Source organism: Grampus griseus (genome assembly GCF_964374135.1).
Source record: "Grampus griseus genome assembly, chromosome: 1".
Lineage (NCBI taxonomy): Eukaryota > Metazoa > Chordata > Mammalia > Artiodactyla > Delphinidae > Grampus > Grampus griseus.
Genome location: NC_139017.1, coordinates 115,360,896 through 115,379,516, shown reverse-complemented (window position 1 = coordinate 115,379,516; position 18,621 = coordinate 115,360,896). Strand labels below are relative to the sequence as shown.

The following is an 18,621-nucleotide window of genomic DNA, read 5'->3' as shown; positions in this document are numbered from 1 at the left end:
GTTGGAAATGGGGCCATTGGATGTAGTAATGGTTTGGGAGAAAGGGAGAGAAGTTTAATTTTAGATGTATTGCATTTTATGTGACAGTGGCACTCTCATGTATGTTTTGGCAAAGGTTTAAAGCACTCACAGTGACAAATTTGGGGGCTAGAACATGCCACTTAATCATCTTTTCATGTCATAGAGTTTGTTCTGCCTTTCTTATATCTAGCTAGACATTGGTTTGGCATTTACCACAAAAATACTATGGAAGAAGATAAATGAAGAGCCAAGTTCTCTTTTGTGGGGTGTGGCAATGTGTTAGATGAATGCTGGGTGTAACCGATAAATGTGTTTTCAGTGTAAAGACTCAGTTGGATAAAGACCTAGGCTAAATATTCACTCTTTTCTACTCTAGCTATAAACTCTCTCTAAGGGAAAACTTATTAAATGCTCATGTTTTTAATCTAAGAAAGGTAAAATTATTATAATCTATAATACTGAAAGCTCTGTAATCTGTATTTCCCATGTCACTTACCCTAAACAGTGATTGATTTCTCTTAGAACTACAATGTTTAAGGAGCCTTTGGAATTAATAACAACCATGAGTGGAAGGTAGATAATAGTTCTCAGCTGTCTGTAAGCTTGATCATTAAAATAGCCACATAGGATGAAGGGGTCAAAACTGATGCTAACATGGAAGTGGCTTCCTTAATATGGTAGAACAGTGTGAAGATAATATAACTTATTGGTCTAATTGCTCTTTTTCTAATAATACACATTTCTAATAATACACATTCTTCCCATTGTATAATGGGAAGTGTCATGTAATTGTAAGACAATGGATCTGACAAATTATACTCAAAACTGTCAGAGTATGCCTTCAGAAAAATGTAAGCAGATAAACAGTTCCCTTTGTGTATGGGAAAATGCTTGATATATTAAGTGAAAAGACAGATTACAAAACAATGTACAGTAATATCCCGTTTTTTGTAAAAAACTATCTTTACATGTAGAAGTGACTTGCTGTATATGTATATTGAAATGTTAACAGTTATCTCTGGTGGTGTGTTTATGAATGACTTGTTTCTTTAGGTTTCTTGTGTTTCTCACGTTTTAAATACAAAATATTAACTTTTATAACCAGAAAACAATTATTTTAAAAAAAGTCTAGCATTCCTAGTCTAGGAAGTAGAGAAACGGAATCATTCCACTTTTAGTAGCTTTATAATTTTTAACTGTATGATCATACTTATTTTAAACAGCTTTCTTTAACATTATCTTAAATGGTTCCATGTTAGAAATGTGGTAGATTATATTGTATCAACTTTTTAAATTGACAGGATTGTGTGTTTTTTGGTTTTTTTTTTTTGCGTTATGCGGGCCTCTCACTGTTGCGGCCTCTCTCGTTGCGGAGCACAGGCTCCAGACGCGCAGGCCCAGTGGGCCATGGCTCACGGGCCCAGCCGCTCCGCGGCACGCGGGATCCTCCCGGACCGGGGCACGAACCCTCGTCCCCCGCATCGGAAGGCGGACTCCCAACCACTGCGCCACCAGGGAAGCCCCCTGTAGTTTTTTTTAATATGAACTAGACATTTTATTTTATTTTATTTATTTATTTATGTTTAGTTTTGGCTGCCTTGGGTCTTTGTTGCTGCGCGCGGGCTTTCCCTAGTTGTGGAGAGCAGCGGCTACTCTTTGTTGCGGTGCTCGGGCTTCTCATTGGGTGGCTTCTCTTGTTGTGGAGCACGGGCTCTAGGCGCGCAGTCTTCAGTAGTTGTGGCACTCGGGCTCAGTAGTTGTGGCTCACGGGCTCTAGAGCGCAGGCTGAGTAGTTGTGGCGCACGGGCTTAGCTGCTCCGCGGCACGTGGGATCTTCCCTGAGCAGGGCTCGAACCCTTGTCTCCTGCATTGGCGGGCGGATTCTTAACCACCGTGCCACCAGGGAAGCCTGGCAGGATTGTTTTTGTAACTACTAAACTTTTTAACAGGTGGAGGAAAAATATGTGTAATAAACCATGAATAAAAGTGAACAATTTTTGATTTTTGAATTCCCATAAAATCATACTATGGAATAAAATAAGTATAAAAGGATAAAAATACTTTAGCCATCCTTTTAACTTCCTCGTATTAGAGTCCCGAGGTTTGTAATATTTTTGGTGACACAGTCCCCTCTGGATTAAAATTATCCCAGAGATGCACATTAACTTTTGCCTGTAATTTCAGGGAGTTATGAAAATAGGGTTGAGTTTTTCTCAAATGACACCTTACCTAGAGAACAAGATGATTTTGGGCATAGTTATTTCCCTTCTGACACTTGTCTTACACTGTTCAGTCTCATTAAAGGAACAGTTAAGAGCAACTTTGTGTAGCCTTTTTTTTTTTTTTTTTTGGGTGGATTGGGTCATGTGTTGCCAGCCCTTTTGATCCGATAGCCACCTTGTGTATGTGGCATCCACTTATCTACTTTTCCTTCGTATCCACCCCAGCACCCTACCAGCTCGATCAAAACAAAAAAAAACAGCATAGCTATTCTAAAGAAGTCTGAAGAGTGTTGGAGAGAGGAAGGAGACATAGAAAAAGGGAATGAATAGTTCAAGTTTTAAATTCTGGGGCAAAGCTAGATTTTATATCAGCTACTCTGAGAGAGGGGTGGGGGGAGAGAGAGAGAGAGAGAGGGAGGGAGGGAGAGAGGGAGGGAGGGAGGGAGGGAAGGAGGGAGTGTCGGGGGTCGAGGTAGGGAAGTGAGCACACCAGCTGTTTATGGACAGTGTCATTTATGTATGTCCAAGCATTGGAAGGTCTCTTTAGAAGGGTTACTTCATTGCTCAGACACAATTCTGTATCTGTGAGGTATCTTTCACTTGGAAACAGTGGAAAACCTTATGACCCTGGCTAATGCAGAAAAGGGAAGCTTATAAATCAACCGTCCGTGAGTGATGCCGGCATTAGCAAAGCTCTATGTAGGGCCCGTACAATGTGATCAGGACCCTGTTTCTTGCCCTTCCTTTGTGCTCTGCTGCCTGAGACATCATCTTCATCATCCATCCATCCTTAACGTATCCCAAGATGGTGATCAGCAATGGCTGGGACCATGTGCTTCCTTATTTACATAGAACAGAAAAAGAGAGTGTCCTTGCCTCAGAATTTCTAGCAAAAGTCCTTAGATTTTTTTCTGACTTACCTTTGTTCCCATGTCCACCTCTGAAACAATCACTGTGATGAAGGGGATCAGTTAGCTTGGCCCATTCGTGTGTCCCATTCCTGAAACTGGGAGCAATCAGCTTCCCCTGTACCACAGTGATCCTCATGACCACTGGGTACTGAGAAGACAGCCAACTAATGTCTGTTACCAATGGCAACTCATAATCTTTAATAGAATATAAAATCAGGCAGTGGCTCTGGGGTAGACCAGCTCTACCACTTACCAGTTGTCTATGACCTTGATGAAATCATCTTACTTCTTCAAGCCTCAACTGTAAGTTTAGTTGTAAAATTAGAGTAATACCTACCTTGTAATAGTGTTGTGAAGATTAAATAAAAGAACTTATCAGAATTTCTAGTACCTGGGACATATTAAATGATCAGTTAAAAAAGTTACCTTTAATTTTCCCAGATGATCTATGTTTTTGCTCCTAGATGAATTATAGTATAGATGTATGTATGTATATTTATTCCTTTGAAATAAGACTGCAGTCTAAGAATAACACTAGTATATGAAACAGCATATAACGCTTTATAGCCATATGTAGTGAGAAATTCTATACCTTGAGAGATTGTCTGAAAATGAGGGCAGAGAGCTGCAAACCCCAAAGTAAAGTTGTCGACCCTAATTATTACTGTTTTGTAGGCATGCGTCAGTCTCCAAGAGAAACTTAAAATTTGAATTTTGATGAGAAATCACCCAAATTTTAAAAGTTGGCAACTAATTTAAAAAATCTGAAAACGTTGCACACTTCACAAACATGTCTGTGGACCACATGTCACTGAACTACCTGTTTGCAGCCTTGGACTGTGAGAGTTATCCTTTGTGCCCAAGTCCTTTTCTCTGGTATCATCCATGCACACTAAACTTCTCAGGTACCCAATGGGAAGAAAGTTTCAAGTGAATTATTCCCAAGAGGGGTAGAGGCGTGGTAAACTGAGAGTCACCCAGTTGGGAGGGACTGTAAAACATCAACTCTCCACTCCTTGCTTTTGGAGTCTTGGAACTCATGGCCTGGAGCATGATCCCTTCCCCTTTTCCCACGTAGCCTTGCTGTCTTAGACCTTCATGGCTGGGTCTCTGCTTGGACATTTTCCCCAGGAAGTTTTGGGTTCATGAGAATGAAGCATGGGAGCCCACTTGGACCTTTGATACCATCCCTCCCTATGATTAATACATTGATGAATGACGTCTATTCTTGTGAATTTGGTTAGTGTGAATCAATCCCTAAGACCCAGGTCAGTTCTGGGAACACTGGAAGAAAGCATTTCTGGGCCTGCAGTGCTGAAAGTCATTGGTATACACATCCTGCAAAGTCCTGCCCGAGTTGCCATATGGCCACCATTTTTGATGCTGTCGAACTGCAGAGGTGGAAATTATAGAAATGGATTAGTGAATTTGGTGAAGTAGCTTAGTTCACCTACACGGGTGGTTAGGGGAGGGGACTCTAAGTTTCCGGGTTGGAGTGTTGATGTGTCTGCCCTCTTGCCCACACGGTGTCATGTAACTCTAACAGGACGTTTTGAATGGGGGTCAGAGGTCCAATGAGATGGACACTGGAGGGCCCCCACTGCTGAGTGCCCCCATCCCCCCGAGGAGCTGGGCTTAAACTCAGCCACTTTGGCGAATCTGAGTAGGGTAATGGGTCATCTGTTGTTTCTACTCCCCTGTAAATGGAAGGGGGAAAAAATCACAGTTCTATAGAAGGTAGAATAAAAAGGAGACCTTTGTATTTGAAGTGACAGTTTTCTGAACATTTGAAGAGAGACTTCTGCATGTTTCTCATCCTGGGAAAACCAGTGCAAATGGTTTTGTTGGGGAGAGCATGGGACGAGCAGATGGCTGTCTGTCCAGTGTGGACCGTGTCAGCAGAAGCAAGTCCAACAGCAGTAGCAGCTCTCTGTGTATGAGCCAGACCACTGGGCAAAGCACCTTTCATACGGCAGCCATTTGAATGCTTAAGACAACATCCTATGTAGGTAGTGTTACCGAGAGATCGGCCTCTCTGTACACGGGTGCGAATCAAATCTTGGAGACAGAGTTCTGGGTGAAGTAGAAAAGGATAGCTTTATTACTTTGCCAGGCAAAGGGAGACACACCGGGCTTCTGCCTTGAAAAACTATGTGTCCCAACCTGGGAGGATTTGATGAGGGTTTTATAACAGTGGTTCAAAGGTGAGGGTCTGTGACAAGATTAGGGTTGAGCAGGGCCTGCACGCCCTTAATCTCAGCTCAGGTGGTCGGCTAATCTTGATGAGCTTCTCTGGTCCCTTTAATCTGGCCTCAGGTGGTTTCATGGCTGCTTCTCCCTTGATTAACAACTGTTGGAATCTGCCCTTTGGAACTCAGGGAAGGTCATAGAGGCTGGAGCCTTGCCCACAAGAAACGGGACAAAAGAGCCTCTGTGCTTGGGAGTCCCACAGGGCCTCACTTGGTTTCAGTAGTGTTCTTGTTCAGATAAGAACTTATTCCTTAAGCTCTCACAATTTGTAAATGGTGGAGCTGGGTTTTAACTCAAGTTCTCTGATTCTGAAGTCTATCTCTTGCTGGGCACAGAGGTGTCCATATGTGCCCCCCTCTCACGGAAATCATGGCTCTGCCTCTGCTATGAATTGTACTCCAGGCCAACTCAGGCCCTTGTGGGACCAGAACAAGATCTTGTTCTGTGCAGAAGCAGGAGAATGCCTACCCTTCTCACTGTCACCCTGTGTCCGTTGGGGATCTAAACCACTTGCATGTGTTCCACCTGAAGATAGGGCCTTGGCCGCTGTCCGTGCTCTTCTTCCCCTGCCCTGGGGCTCAGGGTGGGACTAGAGACAGACATCTTGCTGTCTTCTCCATTTCCCCATCTCTCCCCTGACCTTCACGTTGTAGCAGGGACTGGGGGTTGGTCTGTTTATTGAAAATGCCAGTTAAAATGGTATCATAAAGAATGACACAAGTGGATATAAACATTTTATTTTAAAACATATAAATATGCGTTCTTTTACAACTCCTTAGATGTAAAAAGCTCTTTGAGTAGAGGACACAAATTGGAGTTCTATGAAGTCTTGCTTTAGTAATCAGAACCTGAACGCACATCTATGGTTTCTGTTTGATATCTAAAAGCCAGATATGTGAAATGCTGGATGTTTAAAGATATTTTTCCTAATCTCCTAGAATCATTTTGCCCACACCTTTTTTTTTTTTTTTGCAACTCGCCCTTATGGAGTCTTTCCAAAGCAGTTAACCTAGTTTTCCTAGCAATAATAACTCTGTGTTTCACACTTATTTCATCAGCTCATGTAGTTTTAAATTCAATTATGTAATTAAAGTAACAAATACGGTTGCCACAAAAGGGTTTGGAACTAAGGCGACTGCTTCTTGGTGACATCCCACTCAGCTGTGGGAGCAGCTGTGTACCCCGAGCTCTGAGTGTCCTGTGCCCTAAGTGACACAGGAGGGGAGCCCTGAGTCTAGTGAATCCTTCGAGCTGCAGGCCGATTACCAGCATCTCCTGTGTGAACTGCATCCCTCTCATCATTCAGCCCCAAGAGAGGCCTCATGAAAACCTGTTCATGAGAAGTGAAGTGACTGATCTAGGGCTTGGCCTGGTTGGTTCGACAAGCTTAGACCGGCCAGCACCCTAAAAGTAGGCCAGACTAGCAACCTTTGCAAGCATTAAAAAAGCAAAATTTTTTTCCCTCTGAGGCTGAACAGGGCCATCCTGCCTGTTTTCATGTATAAACCGGCTGATTTACTTCCCTGAATCAGGATTGTGGAGAAACATGGCTTCTATTTCTTTAGCCACAGGAACTGCCTTTCTGGAGGCTGGTCTAAGCCAGAAGTGAAATTTTAACTTTTGTTTTGGTGCCACCAAGTGGTTAGTTTTGAGATAACACTTTTGAGGAGAAGATGACAAGCATGTAATGATTAAAAAAAAAATCTGGGGTGCACAAGCAGAGCACAGAGGATTTTTAGGGCAATGAAACTACTCTGAATGATACTCTGATGGTGGATACATGTCATTATTCATTCTTCCAAACCCACAGAATGTACAACACGAGGAGTGAACCCTAACGTAACTATGAACTTTAGGTGATATGATGTGTCCATGTAGGTTCATTGATTATAATGAATGTAGCCCTGTGGTGAGGGGTATTGATCATGGGGGAGGTGATGCATATGTGGAGGCAAGAGGTGTATGGGAGAGCTCTGTCTTCTCAATTTGTTATGAACTTAAAACTGCTTAAAAAATAAAGCCTAGAGGCTTCCCTGGTGGCGCAGTGGTTAAGAATCTGCCTGCCAATGCAGGGGACACGGGTTCGAGCCCTGGTCCAGGAAGATCCCACATGCCGCGGAGCAACTAAGCCCCTGCACCACAACTACTGAGCCTGCGCTCTAGAGCCCACACACCACAACTACTGAAGCCCACGCGTCACAACTACTGAAGCCCGCGTGCCTAGAGCCCGTGCTCCACAACAAGAGAAGCCACCACAATGAGAAGCATGCACACCGCAACTAGAGAAAGCCTGTGTGCAGCAACGAAGACCCAACACAGCCAAAAATAAATTAATTAATGAATTAAAAATATAAATGAATTAAAAATTAAAAAAAAAACCAAGTAAAAAAACTTCTGTTCTACATTTCATTTTCCCTTTTAGCTACTGGTGTTGCAGGTAAGAGCCAGGTAAGCAGAGACATCATCTAGGGCAGCTGGCTGACTTCTCAAGCCTGGATGAAGTTCCCACGTTCCAGAGTCTGGGTCCTTAGCTTCGTACATCCCAGGAACCTTTAATTTCTTCAGTGTATCCATAACTTGTGCAATTTTCCAGGGTTATATCTTGCTTACCAAACTTACAAAAGACTCGTTGTTAAGTCAGAATGCCAGTGTATTACTTTACAGTTAGAAATGTATATGTAGTTGTAAACCAAAGACATGTGTTAGCTGAGTGCTTCATTTGCCACCCTGTAGAAAATTTATATTGGAAGACAGATTATACAGAGCAGGTTGCTTGGTGAAATCGCGGTGGGTAGAGTGTGTGATAGGGGGAGGGCGGGTGTAAGGTTGTTTATCTTGGAGGTTAGCATCATTAAGGTGAGGCTGTCTTGACCACTGTAGGTCTGTACATGACTCCAAACTGGGTAGTATAGAATCCTGGACAGTGCTGGTGACAGACTGGCCTCATCTTTTTCGTTGGGCATTCTTTTGGAAACCCTGTGCTGAGTGAGCATCTCCTGTTAATCTGTTCTTCCCTCAGACGGGACACAGTGTGACTGGCAAGGCAAATGCTGCAGACGTGCTGACACAGCTCTGGTCTCCTGAGCATCTCTCTGGTCACCGTGGTCAACATGAGCACTGTCAGCCACCATTGAGAGGTTCTGGCTTAGGGGAACTACCCTATTTATTGCATGATTATTTTGAATAATTTCACTCTCAGAGGAAAACTTATGTGTTTTATGTTTTGGTGGCTCTGTCCTCAAATGCAGGTTAAAATTAACATGTAAAATCCTTAGTCACCTTGGAATAGATCCCCAGTAGTGAAACAGGACTTGCTGAAGGTGGGAATTATCCTAGATTCTAAGGAAGGATGTGTTTGTGCAGGCCACTTGACGTCCACGTTTTGAGAGCTTTGTATGGACCTCACCACCTGCTCGTACACTGCGGCCTGCCCTGTGACTCCACATTGCAGCTCAGTTATCTCCCAGCCTTGGTGCTGCGTCTCCTCACACCCACCTCTATCCGTGCCCCAAACTGCTGCCAGAGTCCTCAGTCAAGAGGACTCGGGATACCTGCAGAAGTTATAAATCGGTGGCCTGTGATTAGAATCTGATCCACAAATTTTTTATTTTTGCCATTACGTTGTTTTTGTCTTTAATTTATTATTAATTTATTTTCGGCTGTGTTTGGTCATCCTCGCTGTGCCCGGGCTTTCTCTAGTTGCGGCGAGCAGGGGCTACTCTTCGTTGCGGCACGCGGTCTTCTCATTGTGGTGGCTTCTCTTGTGGCGGAGCACATGATGTTGTTTTTAAAAGTTTGATTTAGTTGCCAAAAGTTAAAAATCAGGAGGTTGGCAAAAAACTGAGTGTTCATCTGCTTTGAAAACCAGTAGAAGATCTGGCTGTGCAGGGCCTGCCTTCTCACAGAGCAGTTACTGGAGTGGCCTCGATAGGGTACGTCCTGGGAGTTATCCTCAGTTTCCACCCTACCCTTCCACTCATTTATGTTACTGTCTGGGAGTGGGGGTGACTCTTGGTATGCTGGAAAACCGAAACCAAACCAAAACACACACGTAGAAAACCAGCGAAGGGAAGGAGCGGCTTCTCGTGGACTCTTGCTCTCTGTTGTCGTCTGCCTTGTGAGGGGAACTCCTTCCTCGGAACCTGTTCCCAGCCTCTTGAGGTCCGTTACCTCTGAATTTATCCCTTGTGCTTCCAAGAGGTGTGGTGGTGAAGTGTTGTTGAGACTTTGGGGTCACAAGGCCTGGATTTGAATACCAGCTCTGATCCTTACTGAGTTCAGTTTCCTTTTCTGTAAAATGACGGCTCTAACTTGCCTCATAGGTTGGCCCAAGAATTAAATGGGATTTTGTATTGAAAGCATCCAGCAGAAGGTAGGTCCTCCAATAATAGTGCCTCCATCTCTGTCTTCTATCAAGACATGACTCCTTCCCTTCTTTACGACCTTAATGAAGTCCAGCTACACACCTACCTCTGCTTTCCTGCCACATATACCTCTTTACTCTTACAATAAAACCGACTGTTTTATTTTTTATTCCTTATAACTTCCAGTCTTTCCGATCAGCACATTTCACGTATTTCCTTTTCTTGTTGTAGGCAGACCTCACAGAGACTCTCATATGAGAATAATGGATGACAGGTGAATTTATTTTGTTTTGGGAAATTTTATCAGAAGGCATAGCTTTTATCAAATCTCTTCAATAACTGTACAGAAATTTGTGATGGAAACTCATTAGCTTTTATAGCAACTGGTTGGAATTCTTAATATATGTACGTTTCCCCATCCATTGTATGTTTATAGACATGGAGCCCAGGTCAAAAGCTGGAAAGTCATCAACAGGGAGGATTGGTACTGGAAGGGAGACACTTCGCCTGAGATCAAAAGGTCCTGCCACTGTGGAAGAAGTGGTATGTTATGTTCATTTAATCCCTATATGTCTTGGAAATGGATGGACGTTCGTGTTTGTCAGAGCTGGAAATAAAGGCCCTCTTTCCCTCTACTCACTCAGCAGCCAGAGTTATCCTTTCGAAACTCAGATGAGATGGAACAATCTGTTCAAAATCCTCCAGTGGCTTCCCACGTCACTCGGAGTAAAAGCTAAAGTCCTCAGAGTGACCAACACGATCTGACTCTGCGTCTCTTCTCTGCTCTCATCTCCACCCCTCTCCTCCTGGCTCCCTCTGCTTCAGCTACTTGAGTCTCCTCTCTGTCCGCAAGCACTCCAGATACATCCCTGCCTCAGGACCTTTGCATGAGCTGTTACCTCTAGCTGGATGCGCTGCCCATTTACGGGCACTGCTCACTCCCTTGCCGCCTTGAGTTTCTGTCCACATCCTACCCTGTTTAGCCTCTGAGCAGCTGGTATAATAGCAGGTCCCACCACCCTGCCCCCTGCCCAATCTTCCTTGCCCTTCATTTTTTTTAAGGCGCTGAACCCAGTGGGACTTATATCCTTGTCTCCTCTCAGTTCCATGTCTTGTTCTCACATGTCCTGTTCACAGCTGTATTCCCAGCACCCAGAACAGTGCCTGACACTTCAGAGGAGCTCAGATCTTTGAATTTAATGAATTAGTGAGTGATTCACTTACGCTTGACTGGAGGAAGGGTTTTGCTGATTGACTATGTCTATGTAAATGTCAGTATTTGAGTGAAAAACACGAGGAGAAGAGACACATGGAGGGAAGGAGGGTGGAAGAAGAGGGTGGCAGTGGTAAGGATTCAAAGTTACAAGTGGCAGGTCCGCTCACAGCAGGAAGACAGCGGTGATGAAGCCCTCCTTTGGGGAGGTCAGGCAGACCTCTGAGGCTCTGGAGCTCCTTGGCGTGGGGTGGGGGGGCTGGGTCGGGGGGAAGGCATGTCTGTGTGTGCCTACCGTCCTAGGGCTCCCAGCTGTTTGAAGAGCAAGAGAGTGAGACAGATGAATGGTTAGGAGGCTGTTTTCATAGGATCCAGAGCTTTTGGGGGACGACGTCAGGGTCAGTCATGGGTGTGGTTGGTCGGAGCAGACCCTCAAGGAACCACGAGGCCAGGGTTGTCCTCTTGAATGTTGGAGTCACCCAGGATGTTGTCTGTTTTGGAGAATCCAGGGGAAGACTCCGAGTCGAGTGCCTTGGTCCTGGGTGAATGAAAAGATGGATCTGGAGGCAAGTGACAACGGAGAGGCCTGGGAGAGCTGAAAGCATTTTGAAAGTGAGATATGACAAGATTTGTGAAAAAACCCAGGGCAGTGACATCTGGTTGTTCTGAGTCTTTATTTTTCCAATGCCCAGCACACTGCCAGACATATTGCTGAAGTCCAGTAAATGTTTATTGTTGAACAAATGAACAAACCTCAGTGGAAGAAAGGAATCTGTAAGAGGATGGAAGGACAGTGGGAAGGAGCTAGGGGATGCCAAGTGTTCTTTAAAGTGGAGGAGAAAAGGACAGACCTTCAAACTGTTTGCAAAGGAAGTGGGGTCGGCAGGAAAAACTCCATGTCACTTCAGGAGGAGCGCCCTCTTCTAACAGTTAAAATGGGTAATACATATCTGTTTATTTATGAGCAGCTGCTATATAGAAGGTGCTGGAATGAAAAAGAATAACTGCAGATCTGCCTGAGGAGGTGGGAAAGATTCATTCCAAGAAAAACATCTAAAACTCCCTTCCTATTTGCATAGCCTGCTTCATTAAATAGGGCAATTAAAATAGCTCGTAATAAAGGGGAAAAAAACTAGTTTGGTGCTAATATTAAATTTGATACAAATGACCTACCATTTAATTTGAAACACCAAAGGATTTACAGATTTGAAGCAAATCAGCCCCTCATTATCTAGCACAATTTCTGAAAACTGAACTATACTCCACCTGCAAACCTCACAATTTATTCACTATGTGTTTGTTGAGACAGGTACAGTCCAGGTGCTGGTGATACAAAGATGGATAAAGATGTTGTTTTTCCTTTAAAAGGAGAGAGGCAGGAAAAGAAGCTATTACAAATCAGAAGGGCAAGGTTAATGTCATAAAGGAGGGGCTGGCTGATCAGCTACAGTCAGGGATTGGGAAAGGGAAATCAGGGAGAGTTCCCTCCAGAAGAAATGGTTGAGTTGGTCAAAGATGGGGTGAAGAGTGTTCTACGCATGAAATGGAAATGTCCACGGGACTGGAGTGTGCTGCAAGTACCTGGTGGTGGGTGATGACGCTGGAGGTAGAGGCCTGGGTCAGGGTGTGAAGGGCCTGTGGATAATGGAGCGGGGGGGCTATTTAAAAATTGCAAGGGGAACAGCAAATCAGTTTTGTGTTTTAGAAAAACCCCTTGGTTCTGGGGGATGGGATATTGAGCAGGGTGGATTTGAGAGCGTGAAGATTTGTCTTTTTTTTTTTTAATTTTTATTTTATTTTTGGCTGCATTGAGTCTTCATTGCTGTGTGCGGGCTGTCTCTAGTTGTGGCGAGCAGGGGCTACTTTTCATGGCGGTGCGCAGGCTTCTCACTGTGGTGGCTTCTCTTGCTGTGGAGCACTGGCTCTAGGCGCACGGGCTTCAGTAGTTGTGGTGCGTGGGCTTCAGTAGTTGTGGCGCGTGGGCTCTAGGGCTCAGGCTCAGTAGTTGTGGCGCATGGGCTTGGTTGCTCTGCGACATGTGGGATCTTCCCGGACCAGGGCTTGAACCCATGTCCCCTGCATTGGCAGGCGGATTCTTAACCACTGTGCCACCAGGGAAGTCCCGAGCCTGAAGATTTCAGGCAGGGAGACCAATTAGGAGACTTCTGCAAATAAGAAAAGACGAGGGGAGTATTATTTAGCCATAAAAAAGAAGAAAATCCTGCCATTTGTAACAACATGGATGGACCTTGAGGGTATTAAGCTAAGTGAAATAAGTCAGACAGAGAAAGACAAATATTGGATGACCTCAGTTATATGCTCCTCTCCCCTCCCCCCCCAAAAAAAACCCCACCTCATACAGAAATGGAGCAGATTGGTTGTTGCCAAAGGCAGCGGGTTGGGGGTGGGTGGGTGAAGAGGGTCAAGGTACAAACTTTCACTTATAAACAAGTCCTGAGGATAGACTGCACAGCATGGTGACTATAGTTTATAATACTATATTATATATTTGAAAGTTGCTAAGAGACTAGATCTTAAAAGTTCTCATCACAAGGAAAGAAAATAACTATGTGTGGTTATGGATGTTAACTAGACTTATTGTGGTGATGATTTTCCATACAGTGTATACACATATCAAATCTTTATGTTGTACACCTGAAACTAAGATAATGTTATATGTCAATTATATCTCAGTTAAAAAAAGTCAGGACTGAACACAGGCAATCAGAATGTGAATGGAAGAGGGGGTGATGAGATCAAGAGCTATTTAGAATAGTAAGATCTTGGTAGCCATTTTTTTTTTTTTTTTGCGGTACGCGGGCCTGCCACCACTGGGGCTCCTCCCGTCGCGGAGCACAGGCTCCGGACGTGCAGGCCCAGCGGCCACGGCTCACTGGCCCAGCCGCTCCGCGGCCTGTGGGATTTTTTTGGACCAGGGCACGAACCTGTGTGCCCTGCATTGGCAGGCGGACTCTCAACCACTGTGCCACCAGGGAAGCCCTGCAGTGTAGTCTTGAATTCAACATTTGTACCCGTAGTTGAGTGTTTAACATCTTTGGGCAAATTTTATTTCAGCTATGAAGCCATTTAAAACCAAGTATTGAAATAAACTAAACAGAACCAGACTTCACCAAATATTAAACCAAGATTTTAAAAGAATAATAAAATATATCCAATCATGTTTTTCATAGAAACTTGTAGGAAGAACAAAAATATTTTGGTACCATTAATACATAAAACAACAATTATTTAAAAATATTATTTCATCATCTTATAAAATTTCTATTTTTATAACATACTCAATACATTAATGTGGTAACACGTGTGTAATTGATAAAAATTGCATACAGTAGTCCCCTCTTATCCACAGTGGACACGTTCCAAAACCCCCAGTGGATGTGTGAATGTGTGATGTGGATAGTACTGAACCTTATATATACTATGTTTTTTCCTATACATACATACCTATGATAAAGTTTAACTTATAAATTGGGCACAGTAAAAGATGATAATAACTAATAGTAAAATAGAACTATTATAAAATACACTGTAATAAAAGTTGTGTGAACGTGATCTCTCCAAATGTCTTATTTTACTGTACTCGCCCTTCTTGTGATGATGTGAGATGATAAAATGCCAGTGTGATGGGATGGAGAGAGGTAAATGACATAGGCATTGTGACATAGTGTGAGGCTACCACTGACCCTCTGACTCTAAGTCAGAAGGAGGATCATCTGCTTGGGTGATCCTGGATCATCTAGCCATGATGATGGTGAAGGTTGGATCTCAGGAGCAGGTGATGTCTGTGGTTGGGGATTCTGGGATGGAGCAGGTGGTGTGAGATTTTATCATACTACTCAGAATGGCACACAATGTAAAACTTGTGAACTGTTTATTTCTGGAATTTTCCATATAATATTTTTGGACCTCAATTGACTGAGGAAACTGAAACTGAGGAAAGCAAGACTACAGATGAAGGGGGACTTCTGTTCAATAAAATTAATAAAAAATAAATAATAGGGGTATGTGTTCAGAGTGTTTTACTCTTGGGGTGAGCTGTTAATGCATGTGGCCTGCATGATAAAGACCAAACCCCTATTCAAGGCATACAGGACTCCTTAAGATCTAGTCATGTCTGGCGCTATGATTCCCGTCTCATGGGACTTCTTGCAGTCCTTTAACCCACTGTATGCTTTTATCAGACTCTGCAACCTCACATAGACTTTGTGTATATATTGCCTTCTACTTTCGGTGCCTGCTTCTGCTTATCTGACGCCAGTTCATTTTGAAAACACACTTCTTAAGTCACCTTTCTGAAGTCTTCCTGGACACTTAGAGATTTAAATTTACTTCCCCTGTGATGCCTCTTTGCCTCTGACATCCTTTAGAAATTGTCCTTATTATTGTTAAATAGCTATTTATTTTCACATCTGTCTCCCTTCTAGACAGCTAGCCGCTTGGAGACTGTTCTTGCTTTTCTTCTTTGAATCTATAATACTTAACACAAACACCAAAAATATTTACTATATTGATTTGTATTGTGTTGCAGTGCACATTCTAGATATATTTCCATTCAAATTAGCTGAAGTACACAACCAGGAACTGGCTCCACATCAGATTTCCCCCTACGTATGGCTCGACATTCAAGAGATTATACATAAAAATATGATTTTATTTCTCTTTTCTTTGATAAAGCCCTCTGAAACCAAAGCAAAGTCGATTGGAAAGGTTGATGATCTTCTTGAATTGTACATGGGAATTCGAGATATCGATTTAGGTAAGATCATACTATTTAAAAAAGTCTTATGTCTTAGTTTGATGGAACTTAATGCTTATTTGTGTCTTGCTTGCATTTATTGTCACTTATATCTTTCAAGATAAACAGTATCTGTGTAGTGATGAAAAGCATAATGAAAATAAAGATAAATAAAAATGAAAAGAACACCTGGCCCTTACCCCTTATTAGTTGTGAGGCCTCAAAGCCAAGTCAACTTTCCTAAACTTCAGGGTTTTTTTTTTTTTTTTTTTTTTACAGGAAAATGTTCATTCTACTTTTTTAAATTGAAGTATAGTTGATTTACAATATCGTGTTAGTTTCAGATGTACAGCAAAGTGATTTAGTTATATATATATATATATTTTTTTTTCAGATTCTTTTCCATTATAGGTTATTATAAGATATTGAATATAGTTCCCTGTGCTATATAGTAAATCCTTGTTGTTTATCTATTTTATGTATAGTAGTGTGTATCTATTAATCCCAAACTCCTAATTTATCCCTCCCCCCCTTTTTCCCTTTGGTAACTGTAAGTTTGTTTTCTATGTCTGTGAGTCTGTTTCTGTTTTGTAAATTAGTTCATTTGTATTATTTTTTAGATTCTGCATATAAGTAATATCATATTTTTCTTTATCTTACTTCCACCCATGTTGTTGCAAATGGCAATATTTCATTCATTTTTTATGGCTGAGTAGTAATATATCTGTATCTATCACATCTTCTTTGTCCATTCATCTGCCAATGGACACTTACATTGCTTCCGTGTCTTGGCTATTGTAAATAGTGCTGCTGTGAACATTGGTGTGCGTGTATCTTTTTGAATTAGAGTTTTCATATTTTCCAGTATATGCCCCGTAGTGGGATTGCAGGATCATATGGTAGCTCTATATTTAGTTTTTTAAGGAACCTCCACACTGTTTTCCAAGTGGCTGCACCAATTTACATTCCCACCAACAGTGTAGGAGGGCTCCTTTTTCTCCACACCCTCTCCAGCACTTATTATTTGTAGACTTTCTTTTTGGCTGTGCTCTGCAGCATGTGGAATCTTAGTTTTCTGACCAGGGATTGAAACCATGCCCCTTGCTTTGGGAGCACAGAGTCTTAACCACTGGACTGCCAAGGAAGTCCCCTATTATTTGTAGACTTTTTGATGATGGCCATTCTGACTGATGTGAGGTGATAACTCATTGTAATTTTGATTTGCATTTCTCTAATAATTAGTGATGTTGAGCATCTCTTCATGTGCCTGTTGACCATCTGTACGTCTTCTTTGGAGAAATGCCTATTTAGGTTTTCTGCCCATTTTTTGATTGGGTTGTTTGTTTTTTTGGTATTGAGTTGTATAGGCTGTTTTAAACTTCAGTTTTTAACCTATAAATAATATTTCCTACATAAGCAGTTTTATGGATTTAAAAAATATATATGATGATAAATGTTAACTAGACTTACTGTGGTGATGATTTCATAATATATACATATATTAAAATATATATAAAAATTTAGTAAATGATACATATGAAAAGTATTGAATACATCAGATTTAATGGACAAATTGTGTATTTGTTACAGTATTAAAGTTGTGCCCCATTTAATAAGAATACTGAAACCTTGTGAACAATGAATCAAATATGAAGAAAGCAGACACACTTGGCATGTGACGAACAAGGGCATTTGAGCAGTTGAATTTCTGTGTATTTGTTTATTTTATTTTTTAAAAAAATTATTTATTTTATTTTTGGCTGTGATGGGTCTTCGTTGCTGCATACGGGCTTCTCTAGTTGCAGTGAGCAGGGCTGCTCTTTGTTGCAGTGTGCAGGTGTCTCATTGTGGTGGCTTCTCTTGTTGTGGAGCATGGGCTCTAGGCGTGCGGGCTTCAGTAGTTGTGGCTCATGGCCTCTAGAGCACAGACTCAGTAGTTGTGGCACACGGGCTTAGTTGCTCCACAGCATGTGGGATCTTCCCGGACCAGGGCTTGAACCCATGTCCCCTGCATTAGCAGGTGGATTCTTAACCACTGCACCACCAGGGAAGCTCTCTGTGTATTTCTTATGTCATCATTAGGATGTCAGTATCTTGATCTCTCAGTTAAGACTCTATCAATTGCAAATAACAAATGAAACAAAACAAAACTCAACAAATCTAATTCCAACTGGCTTAAGGGAATGTTAAGCCAGGGAAATGTTCTGGTTCTTATAGCTGAAAATTCCAGAGGTAGATCTTGGCTTCAAAAATGGTTAGAAGTGGCGTTCTCATGCTGTCATCAGGATGTGGTTTCTCTTCTCTCAATTCTGGCTTCATTTCAGATCTCCATGGTATCCCCTGGCAGCTTCAGGCCCTCCCTCATAGAACCCAAATGACAGCCATGGCTCCACCCTCTACATCTTCTTGGTGGCAAGCACGGTGGGAGAGAGGGAGGGCCTTTTCCAAGTCATTCAAACAAAATGTTCAGGATCGTCTCTGATTGTCTCAAGTGAACTAGTCACAGAGGCCAGGGAGGTGGTTAGGTCTGGGTCAGATGCTCTACCTATGCAACAGAGAGTGACTCTGAAATACAGGGGCTGAGATTGTGCAGGGCCTGGTCCCTCCAGTGTAGAAGCAAGATGATAACTGTTCCCTTAAGAAGGGCAGGTGGATGCTGGGTGGGGAAAGAGTGAATGGGCATGCTAGTGGTGGGGTGTGTGCCTGCATGCATCTGTGTGTGGGCATGGGTGAATTTGTATCAGGTACTTAATAAATTTTTTAAAGTCAAAGACTGGGACTATTTTATTTACTTGCTACCAGGGAAAGTATTTTACTTTACATTAGCTAGAAGTATTTAAAACTCATTCTTCCTTTTCTACTTCTACTCATTTTCCTTTTTCCT

At 42.5% G+C, this 18,621-nt stretch overlaps 1 protein-coding gene across 1 annotated transcript in view; it reads left to right on the top strand.

The window, feature by feature from the left end:
• GIPC2 (GIPC PDZ domain containing family member 2) overlaps positions 1 to 18,621 on the top strand; it is a gene marked incomplete at its 5' end in the record, with an annotated part of 87,393 nt that overhangs the window by 49,040 nt on the left and 19,732 nt on the right. Inside the window, 2 exons of the mRNA XM_082652806.1 lie at positions 10,205 to 10,311; positions 15,677 to 15,758. Of these exons, the coding sequence (XP_082508932.1) occupies positions 10,205 to 10,311; positions 15,677 to 15,758 (189 nt within the window). The remainder of the gene's footprint in view (positions 1 to 10,204; positions 10,312 to 15,676; positions 15,759 to 18,621) is intronic.